This window comes from Morus notabilis, unplaced genomic scaffold (genome assembly GCF_000414095.1).
Source record: "Morus notabilis unplaced genomic scaffold, ASM41409v2 Scaffold887, whole genome shotgun sequence".
NCBI classification, from domain to species: Eukaryota; Viridiplantae; Streptophyta; class Magnoliopsida; order Rosales; family Moraceae; genus Morus; species Morus notabilis.
The window spans coordinates 253,230-264,969 of NW_010366463.1; the positions used below are offsets into that span (position 1 = coordinate 253,230).

An 11,740-nucleotide genomic window follows, 5' to 3' on the forward strand; every position below is an offset into this window, starting at 1 on the left:
AGCAATAAAGATCGGGGAAGTATCCCAAAAAAGAAAAATACCGCTCGTATCATAAAAAAACGATGTAAAACGTGAATATATATATATATATATAGAGAGAGAGAGAGAGAGGGTAGCCACCATTGATAGGTCCATAGCAATAAAGATCGGGGAAGTATCCCAAAAAAGAAAAATACCGCTCGTATCATAAAAAAACGATGTAAAACGTGAATATATATATATATATATATATATATATATATAGAGAGAGAGAGAGAGAAGGTAGCCACCATTGATAGGTCCATAGCAATAAAGATCGGGGAAGTATCCCAAAAAAGAAAAATAAGAAATAAAAAATAAAAATCAGGGAAGCGTTCAAAAAATTTAGAGGACGTTTGGTTCATAGATTCAAAATTATAATTTAAAACTATTCTCGTCTTACATTTATTCACCTCTCTGATGCCCAATCTGCCATTCGATATAGTTCTGTTTGCAAACACTGGAATGATCTTATTCATAACCCAAAATTTATTCGAAATTCATCCATCACAAACACGAGCAATCAATTGATTACTCCTCCTTTACTCTTTTGTTTGAAAGCACTAACACGGTGGATAAACAAACGTGTTACTATGACTGCCGACTCTCTCAACTGGTTTCCGAGGAATCTAGTGCTCTTTACGAGACACGATCATCTTCTTATGTATTTTTTTTTTTACCTTTTCCATTGCTTATATAGAGTGGCGGATTTAAAAACAGTTCAGTATGAATTATCGTCTTTACTCAATTTTTTTTTTAAAAAGAATATTACTTTTAAAAATTTTAAAATTTTACACTTAAATTCTCACTAAATAATATATGCTATTATTAAAATAAATATATTTTTTATATATCCATACTAAAATAATTTGTTAAAAAAATTTAAATTACACCTCATTAAAATAAAAGACTGACTCGGTCAGTATTTATATATAATCTCATTACTAGAAAGCGGCTTCGGCTGCCTAGTCTTCCTCCTGAATTTTTCGTTACCGAGATGGGATTGGTGTGTCAACCCAATAGCTTTTCTATCAATATCATAGAATTTCCTTTTGATATTGAGATATCAAATATGTATGATTTTTTTTTAAAAGAAAATCTTGTTTTTTTATGTATCTCTTTATTGTTTATTCTATCATAAAGCATTAGAAATATATGTTCTAATGTAATTTCTGTACATTTTCTTAATTTTTCCCGTATATTCATTTATATTGATATTTTCTCCAAAATTTTTTTAAATTGGAGTACTGATGTTTTCACTGGTACTTAGGGCTGTTCATGGGTTGGGTTGGTGTGGGGTAGGACTTTTTTTTCCCCGCCCCAAAGGGTGCGGGTTGCACATATTTGGCCCCAACGATGTTAGAAAACTTTCACAACCCAACGATGTTCGGGTTGGGTTGGGGCGGTGTGGGGTGGGTTGGGTGGTCGGTTTCAACATTCAAAAAATCAAAGACTTAAAGTTCAATATAATATTCAAACTTCATCATTAAATAGAAATAGTAACCATCCTTATTAGTCCGGCGAGAGAGCACCGGAGAAAGTGGGCAAGACGGCGGCCGAGAGGACTGAGCAATGAGGAGAGAGTTATGAGGGGGTTCACGGGAGGGGAAGAAGAGGGAAAACTGAAAAGGAAGAGGCAATAAGAGGGGGTTCATGGGAAGGGAGACCGAGAATGAGATTGTGAACCCTAATGTTAGCGAGCCTAGGGGAGAACTTGGGCAGTTCGGCTTGGGCCGAAAGCTTGGGGGTATGTTGTGCGGGTTGGGTTGGGGATTGCGGGTTGTTATGGGCCCAACCCGCAATCCGCCCCAAACACTTCGGGCCAGAGGTATAATGAGCCGCAAATTTAAAAATAATGCTGCGGGTTGTTTTTTTCGGCTTGGGTTGGGGCGGGGTGGGTTGGGTTTGCGGGATGTTCGGGGTTATGAACAGGCCTACTTGTACTGATAAGGACAAAGTACAAACTCAAGTGAAACGAACATGTACTGTTGGCGTAAAATGCGTAGTTCCTATCCCTCTACATTAATTAATTTCCATGAAGAAAATAACTAATATTAACGGAAACAAAGGACATAAATACTTGATTTTTATCATTATTTTTCATTAATATCTTTTTAATTAAATAACTATAGTAGTCAAAAAAAATATTAATCAAGAGTAATGAATAAAAATTAAGACTCATGTACTTTTAAGAATAAGTTCAGTAATTCTTTAAAAAAATAAACAAAAAACAGCCAAGACAGTGGGCTCCATCCAATAGTAATAAGATATGTAAACTTTAAAATAAAAATAAAAAAACCATTATTGTAAAATTGTAAAAGGAAAAGAACACATTTCAAACGAATCATCACTATGAAATAACACTACATTTCGATAATATTGATATGTTAAAAATACAGGATACCGGTAAGATAATTTCAAAAACAGAGAGTATTAAAATAATTTTATTCTAAAAATCTAAAACGATATAAAATAAATCTTAATTAATATAAGATATATTGGCAAAGTTTTATGGTGATCTTAACTAAAATTAATGCATAACATATTACAAAGAAATATAATTAAACAAAACTGATATAAACAAACTACCTAAATGTCTGTTTTTTATTAGACGAGTGTACCACATACATGACATAATTCTTCCTTTATTAAAGTTATCCTAATTATAGAATTAAAACATGAAAAATAGGAATGCTAATTACAAGCGCAAGTTTTATGCAGGAAACAAGTATAAGTATTTGTACTTGCTTGTTGCTCCAAATCATAAAATGGCTTCGGAGCAAATTACCTGACCTAAAACTTGTTTTCTTTCATGTTACAAATTTTTTTTCAGGAAAGAAAAAACAAAAATTCAAATCTGTACTAGCCGTTCTGCCCATATTTGAGTGTCCTACAAGTGGGAAAGCAAAAACAATAAAACAAAAAGAACATATTTTATTAGATGTCAGTTCCAAAAACGGAGGAGGAAAGCGTATATAAGGCCCCGTTCTGATTCGAGTTTAGAATTTGAATTTTACTACAGTAAAAAGCTCTCAGAAACAGTCACATCTAACTTTTTTACTACAGTAAAAAGCTCTCACATAAAGTCACATCTCAATTCAAATTAAAAACTCGAATTAACGAACTAAACTTACTTCTAGCTAGCTAGGAATGGAGACCGAAAGTCTTGGCTTCTAGCTAGCAAGCAACGAAAAAAAAAAGGATGGTTTTGTGTCATGTATGTTCTATCATCAAGGACTGAACAAATACACCCAGCATAATTTTCAAGTTTATGTCCCACTCAAATAATTCTAAACAATTGTCTTTCCCCAAAAGCCCATCTCATTGCAACATTCCCAATTATACAATCACAACAAAAACTATCAACCATGTTAAAGTTAAACAAAGCAAGATGAATATGTATCATGCAAATATGTAATGACAAGAAACAACCAGATGTAATGCCGTGTTTAGAATTTGTCTCGTTTTTATTTTTCACATTTTTCGAGAAAGAAAAATGAAAACGTTTACAGAACGGCGTTTGACGCAATGAAGACAAAAAACGGAAATGAAAACGATTTTTTAATTTAGTGTAAAATGAGAGAGAAATAAAAAATGACTTTTAGTCGTTTTTCATTTTTTTTTCGTTTTCTCCCATCTCGAGCAGAGAGAGAGAAAGAGAGACATTAATGAGTTTTGTTACACTAAAAACAATCTCTTGATAAAACTACTAAATGCATTTTTAAAAATAATTTCTGTCTAAAATTAAAAACGTTTTCATTTTTATTTTTATACAAAAAATAAAATTATTTTAAAACGAATTCTAAACGCGACCATGCACTCCCATCTCCATTGCATGATTAGTCCTCATAAAGAAACTGGCAGACAAGCATAGAAAAAGTGCTGCCTATCCATCACCCATTTGTCCGTAGAAAAAACCATCTCCGACCATAGAACTTCTCCCTTAAAATCCTCATCCCCATCCTTCTTCACTTCAATTTCCCCACACCATACTTGGTTATCACCGGAAAAGAATTTCGTCCCAATTAGTACCAACCTCCCTCGCACATTGGCCATCCACGGTTGCGGCAAGTTATTCAGCAACCCTCTGTCATCCACAAGCTTGAGCAGTTTCCACGCACCAATTCTTTCATCAAAGCATTTAATTGTGGGAATTCTTCTACTATAATGATCATAGCAGCACAACACCCCATTCACCTCGCATATCTCTACAGTCGGACGCAATTCCGATCCGATGCCACTATCAAACACCTCCCACGTCTTCGTCGGGGTCGAACCTGAGCTCTTCTCGCTTCAACCAGACGCAAACCTTCCCACTCCTAATGGCATATCCAACAACATTTTCTCCGTAGACCCTAAGCTTGGGGCTAGGAAGGGCCTTCCAGCGCCCAGTCACCGTGTCGAACACGTCGGCCCATGAGTTCTCCTCCGTCCACCATCGGATCGCGTAAATCTTGCCGTCCAAAACTAGAGTCTTAACAGCATGTCTTCGCATTGGTATGCTTGGACCGCGCTCCCACCTGTGTAAGCCGCAGTCGAAAATCCAAACCTCCGTTGAAAAGAGGTGGCCTAGGTCGTAGATCTTGGAGCCGACGACGGCGTAATCAGACCACACTAAAGGCTCCTCGGGAGAGCTTGGGAGCCGAGCAACTTTGATATCACCCGTTGCGGCGTTTGGGTCGGGCCTTCGATGGACCGTGAACCAAAGCGGCTTATCGAACTCTACGATTCTGAGGTAAAACAGGAGCTCGGAGCAGTTGAGGGATGATCGGACGGCAAAGAACTCGGGGGAGGAGAGGAGGGATCTGATGGGCTTCGACACCGCCGCAAGGACGGGGTGATACTGTCTTGGGACACGAGTCAGACATTGCAAAGCGATGTCGTTTGGCAGTGACGGGATGAGGATCGCCGGTGCCTCATCGGTGGTGGTGGGCATGGTGTTTGTAATTTAGAGCAGGTTGCTCTCAGTTACTATCCTAAATTTTAATATAATGATAGAAAAGGAAACTAATAATATTTTGATTATCTGAATATTGAAATAACACCCGTATAATTCCTCCTGAAGATAATTATTTTTAAATAAAGAATAATGATAACAGTTTTGTGGAATGATAATGATGACAGTTATCACTATAAAAATTATGAAATTTATGAGGGAATTCAAATTTTATTTAACAATCTATTCAAAAAGAAGAAAAAATATTTAACAAGTAATATGAAACCATGGTTATGACCAAATTAGAAATATGAGTCTGCCAAAGGATAAGTACATTTTTCTCTTTTTTTTCTTTTTTTTTTTCAAAGAGTAACGATAACATTTTTTCTTTTTTTAAGAATAGTAATGATAACATTTATATTATATATAAATAATTACAACATTTGTGAAGGAATTCAAATTTTATTTGAAAAGTGATCTGAATCCGTGGTTATGACCAGATTAGAAAATTAAACCCACTGCATATCATAAAAATACCATTTAAAACTTTAAAAAAAAAGACTAATCGCATAAATAATAATTTCAGTTTCTTATAAAAATTCTCTCATGATATGGGTAGTAATACTAGTACCATAAATTTCATTATAATGATGAAAAAGAATTTAAAAAAAATTAAAAAGAATAAAAACTAATACTGATCATTTGGATATGGAAATACCAGCCATGAATCTATAAAGATAATATGATAACCTGCTTGGTTCTTTTAGATTATAGATTTGAATAGAATTTTAAATTTAATTTGATTTTTATAGGAGAAAACACAATAAATAATGTTTGAACAATTTTTTTTATTCAAGTCTATAACAAACAAAGGTTAATGTCATTATACATTTGCAAGATTTTTTAGGGAATTTAAATTTTATTTAAAGAGTTTTTAGCACATTTGCCTCTTGAACTTGTGGTGATTTAGCAAATTGTCCTATAAACTTTTAATTTTAACGTTTTGTCCCCAAAACTTGCTAAAGTGGTGCAATTAAGCCCATTTAGCTAGCGTCTGTTATAAACATCACGGAATGGCCCACGTGAGACGCACATGTCTCGAATTTAAGGGGAATAAAGTAATTATGTTATTGTTCATAAATTGGTCATAGATTAAGGTGCAATGTATACTAAATCAAATGCTAGTAGGAATATTTAATAAACAACTAAATTTGCTAGTGTGTTTGGCTGTAGGAATTATAACAAAAACATTAAAACTATATTTTAGAGCTCCCTCTTAAAACAAATTGTTTAGTAATCAACACACATATATTAATATATGGAATTTAGTGATAATCAACGTTATTGTTCTGAGATGTATGCCTTGACTGCTTTGGAAAAGCACCAATATATTTTTTATGACGCAAAAAATGTGTTGAGATCACTCAAAGATGGTTCAAAGAAGTATCTATGTCAACGCTTTTCCTCAAAAAAAGAGGACGAAATAGGAAAAAGTACTACCACACCATAAACTATCATTACGTTCAGAATTATCATTTAAAATTATTCTTAATTTATATGTATTTTTTATAAAAAAAAATACTATAACAAATCACGAACCATAATTTGAATCATGACACGAATTCACCAATCAAACCCACGTAAGAGTTGCGCAATGCAAAGCAAGATGAATATCAATAAGATATAACGTATACCCTAATGCGTGACTAGTCCTCATAAAGAAACTGGTAAACAAGCATAGAAAAGAGGCGGCTTTCGTCCTTCCATCACCCATTCGTTGGTCCAAAAAACAATCTCCGACCACAGAACTTCTCCCCTAAAATCCCCACACTCATCCCCGACATTCTTTACTACTTCAATTACCCCGCACCATACCCGCGTACCGCCCCGAAAATATTCGGTCCCGATCAGAACCAATCTCCCTCGCACATTGAACATCCAAGGTCTCATCAAGTGATCATTCAAATTCAGTAAACCTCTATCACCCACAAGCTTGAGCGGTCTCCAAACACCAGTTCTTTCATCAAAGTGTTTAATTTTGCCGAACGGGATACTATAAGGATCAAGGGAACACAAAACCCCATTCACCTCGCAAATCTCTACACTCGAATGCAATTCCGATCCGGCGCGGCTCTTAAACACCTCCCATGTCCTCGTCGCGGGGTCGAACCTGAGCTCTTCTCGCTTCAACCAGACGCAAACCTTCCCACTCCTAATGGCGCATCCAACAACCGGTTCGCCGTAGACCCGAAGCTTGGGGCTAGGAAGGGCCTCCCAGCGCCCGGTCACCGTGTCGAACACGTCGGCCAATGCGCACTCTGCTGTCCAACCTCCGATCGCGTAAATCTTGCCCTCCAACACTACATGCTTGACGGCTTTACTTCGCATCTTTGGCAAGCTCGGACCGCGCTCCCACGTGTGTATGCCGCAGTTGAAAATCCACACCTCGGTTGAAAAGCGGCAGCCGAGGTCGTAGATATTGGGGCCCACGACGGCGCAGTCGGACCACACTAACGGTTCCTGGGGAGCTGTTGGGAGCCGAGCAACTTTGGTATTGCCCGTTGCGGCGTTTCGGTGGACCATGAACCAAAGCGGCCGATTGGCCTCTACGACCCTCAGGTAAAACAGGAGTTCGGAGCAGTTGAGGGATGATCGGACGGCGAAGAAGTCTGGGGAAGCGAGGAGGGATCTGATTGGCTTCGACACCGCCGCGAGGACGAGGTGATACTGTCTTGGGACGCGAGCCAGACATTGCAAAGCGACTTCGTTTGGCAGTGACGGGATGAGGGTCCCCAGTGGCTCATCGGCGGTGGTGGGCATGAATTTTGATTTTTTTTTTTTTTGTTAATTCGTTTGGAAAGAGATATTGTGGGAAGAGAACGGAGGAAAACTGTAGTGAGAGAAAACAAACGTGAAGCGTGGATGATCACTGAATAGGCTTTATTATCCTAAATTTTATTGTATAATGAAAGAAAAGGAAACTAATAGTGATCATTTAAATATTGAAATAACATCCTTACTTATGCCTAAAGATAACATATTTTAATAAAGAATAATGGTAACAGTTTTGTTTTTTTTTTTTAGCAGAATAATGGTAACTTATCACTATACAAATTACAAAAATTGTGAGGGAATTCAAATTTTATTTAAAAGTAGTGATCTTAATCCGTTTTTATGTTATTAAAAAAAAAAGGAATCGGTCTTTGTGACCAAATTAGAATATATAAGTCTGCCTAAGGATTACACTTTTTTTTTTTATAAGGAATAACGATAACACTTATGCAATTCAAAGTTTGTCGTGATATAAATCCGTGGTTATGATCAAATAGAAACTAAACCCACTTGATATTAAAAAAATACGATGTGAAACATGCAAAAAAAAAAAAAAAAATTAATCACGTTAATTTTATAATTTCAGCTTATTATAAAACTGTCTATCATTATGTATAATAATATTAGTACCCTAAATTTCATTATGACGTTAAAAAAAAAACTAATAGCTCTGTTTTTGCAAAAAAAAAAAACAGAGAAATTAACAATGATTATTTAGATACGGAACAAGCCAATAGTTTTGTCTATCTCAATAGTGATAAAAATAATGATAACATTTATAATACTGTTGTTTTATAGATTTAAATAGAAATTTAATTTGTTAAAATTTTTATAATTGAAATCCTTAATAAATAATGTTTGAACCAAAACTTTTGATTTAAATCTATAAAACAAACATAGGTTAATGTCATTATACAATTAGAAATTTTTTAGGGAATTTAAATTTTATTTAAAAGTGTACAAAATCCGTATGACCAATTACGAAATTAATTCAAAGCAAAAAAAAAAAAAAAAAAAAAAAAAAAAAAAAAAAAAAAAACCCCTTTAACCTTTTACATAAAAGTACAATGTACAAAATTAAAAAAAAAAAATGTACGTGCCCATATGGGATGTAAATGCAGGGTGGACCAGGTAAGCTTCCTCGCCCCATACCCTACTTTTTTTTGTCCTTTCTATCTAATGCTCGCAATTTAATAGGGACACGACGATATGATTTAAAATTTACATGAAATTAGTAGATTTAGATTTATTGTAAATGAGTTAAGTCATAATGAGATTGACACGATTAATAAATAAGTTAGGTTAGGGTTGACCTCCTGACACGAATTGACACAATTAACTATATGTGTCATCTGTAATCTAATTATATGTGATATAACATGAAAGTCTATATGCCATATTAAATACAAATAATATGAATTTTAATATTTGTAGGTAAAATTCATTTATTTTTCTTAAAGAAAAAGATAAATTGATCAATAAACAGGTTAAACATGTCATGACTGTGTTAAATAAATCATTATTATATTAGTTATTTATTCAGTATATTAATTGAAACGAGTTATACGGATTGACACGATTAACACGAGTAATAAATGAGTCGTGTTTGGGTTGATATTTTTGACACATTTAATAAACAAGTCGTGTTTAAGTTGATATTTTCTGACACGATTAATAAACGAGTTGATACGAACACAACCCACTAACACGAATTGCCACCCTTACTCTTATTTACTACTATATACCCGTGTAATTTAAGATGGAGTTGGATCCGAAAGTCCTTATTGGGATAACTATTCCCCAGACTTATTCATTTACCCATCACGAGTTGAAAAAAATATTGCTATATTTTTTAAACTCAAAGCAAACTTTAAAATGTGACAAACAAACCAAATATTTAAACTACAAATGATTAAAGAAAGGAGAATTCAAGGAAGAGGGGGCGGCGTAGTACTGCAAGGGAATGGCCACAAACTTCATCAAAGTTAGGGAAGAAAGTCGGTTTTCAATTCACTAATTGAGCGGAAAACACTAATGAGATGTTTGGTTCATGGATTAGAACCATGTGATTAGAATTATTTTCGATTTACGTGTATTTGTTGTGAGAGAAAATACTATAGCGAACCACGAACCATGATTCGAATCAGGGGACGAATCCCCCAGCCAAACAACCTCTAAAATCGATGACCGAACCTCAAATGTTGGGTGGTTTGGTTTCGTCGACCAACGACGTCAACCTCTGCTTCTGACCCTTTTATCAATCGGTTTCCGGTGCTGCTTATCGGTTTTATCTATTTCAATTATTTTTGTACAACCTTAAAAGTAACAAATTAAATTAAATGGCGGGTGTGAAAAGGAAAAAGAAGTGGTCAAGAATTAATAATCTTATGCAAAATAATTAGGGATAATTTAAGAGTGTAAAAAGTAAATTTAATCACTTTAAAATTATGTGTTGTGTGAATATAGAAGACGGTATGTAAAAGTATAATCGCTCATTGGTTAATTCTAGCCCATGTTTGTTACAACATTTCAAATTAAAAAATTAGTTCAAATTATAGTTTAAGATTTAAATTGATGTTTGTTAAAGAATTAAATGATGACAATTTAAATGGTTCAAATGCTTTATTTTAGAATTGATCCCTCCCCCCTCCCCCCTAAATTTAAACAATCTGAATTGTTTTCACTGTAGAAAGCAATTCGGATTTTATTTTTTCTCCATCCTCATTTCAAGCTTAAAAATATCTTCGTTTCAATTCCGATTGAGATAATTTTTCTTTTCAATGTGTACATAATGAAGAGAGGAACAAACCATCATCCGTGTTACATATTTTTTAATGTCATTTATAATGAGGTTTTATAAGATTTGTTACAAAATTATAATAACAATTTTGGATACTTTATACAAATACTGTTTGGATTTTATTTTCAATTCAAATTATAATTTATTATCCAAATAACGGTCTAAATTACAATTCAAATCACCATAATTCAAATCAAATTACACAATCTGAACGGTGAACGAAACAATGCCCTATTTTTTGAGAATGTGTACTTTACAAATGATTTAGAATGAAAATTTATAATTTAATTAAAAGGAGTAAGCTTTCCCAAACTATATCTCAGACTTTGATCCAAAAATAATATATTTTTTTCGCATCAAAATAATATTTTTCAGAGCTTCTATGTTCCACTTATTCTAAGTTACCTTTTGTCTGCTAACACGTTTTGTATTTCATATTGCGTGTTACGACGTCGTATTCAATATTAACACCTCAATTTCTTGCGTCGAACAAAATTTAAGGGCTTGTTCAGTTATATTTTTGAGTTATGATGATTTAAGTGTAGATCTTGAGTTGAATTTTATGTTATAACTTGAGTTTGTGTTTGGTTGTGTACATTTGAGTTATGGTTTGAGATGAGAATCTTTTTGAATTTGTGTTTGTGTGGGTCAAAACTTGAGTTTGTATTTAGAATAATATTTTAATAAAAACACAATGATGATGGAAAATTTTAATAGGGTATATGGGTGGAATTTTATTCGTCTTTTCGTTGTGAACACATAAAAAAAGAATCATCTCAATCGCAATTAAATGATAAAGTTATAACGTTTTTAAGAATAAAAAAAATATTGTTCATTAACTTGAGGTGGAGTTTAAGAACTTGAGTTTGAGTTTAGGAACTTGAGTTGAAGGGGAAACTTGAACTCAAATTTTAATCTCAAACTCAAGTTAAAATTCAAGTTAAAACTCAAGTTTAAACTCGAATTTTACAAAAAAAACATAAACTTAAATAAAGTTATAACTTGAGTTTAAATTTTTTTTGAGTTTAGGTATAAAAGAACAAGCCCTAAAAAACTCAGGAATTGACTTAATATCCATCCATCATGACGTCCAAACACAGCAAAAGTCCCACTGTTGGCAATTTAAATCAACTTTCATGAAAAAGAAAAAAAAA

The 11,740-nt window shown here is 33.9% G+C and overlaps 2 protein-coding genes across 2 annotated transcripts; both read right to left on the reverse strand.

Annotated features, from left to right (window-relative positions):
* Positions 1-3,864: 3,864 nt before the first annotated feature.
* On the reverse strand, positions 3,865-4,954 carry LOC21391724 (F-box/kelch-repeat protein SKIP6). The gene is made up of 2 exons (XM_010110283.1): positions 4,270-4,954; positions 3,865-4,226 (listed from the first exon to the last, which is right to left on the reverse strand). Exons 1-2 carry the CDS (start codon positions 4,952-4,954, stop codon positions 3,865-3,867), a joined length of 1,047 nt encoding a protein of 348 aa, XP_010108585.1.
* Positions 4,955-6,667: 1,713 nt separating this feature from the next.
* On the reverse strand, positions 6,668-7,774 carry LOC21391725 (F-box/kelch-repeat protein SKIP6). Its single transcript, XM_010110284.1, has one exon. It carries the CDS (start codon positions 7,772-7,774, stop codon positions 6,668-6,670), a length of 1,107 nt encoding a protein of 368 aa, XP_010108586.1.
* Between the last annotated feature and the right edge of the window lie 3,966 nt (positions 7,775-11,740).

Excerpts from the sequence above, each read along its gene's own strand:
- LOC21391724 (XM_010110283.1), bottom strand. The coding sequence starts at position 4,954 with ATGCCCACCACCACCGATGAGGCACCGGCGATCCTCATCCCGTCACTG. Across the intron at positions 4,227-4,269 it reads CCCCGACGAAGACGTGGGAG|AGATATGCGAGGTGAATGGG; the intron begins GTGTTTGATAGT and ends GTCCGACTGTAG.
- LOC21391725 (XM_010110284.1), bottom strand. The coding sequence starts at position 7,774 with ATGCCCACCACCGCCGATGAGCCACTGGGGACCCTCATCCCGTCACTG.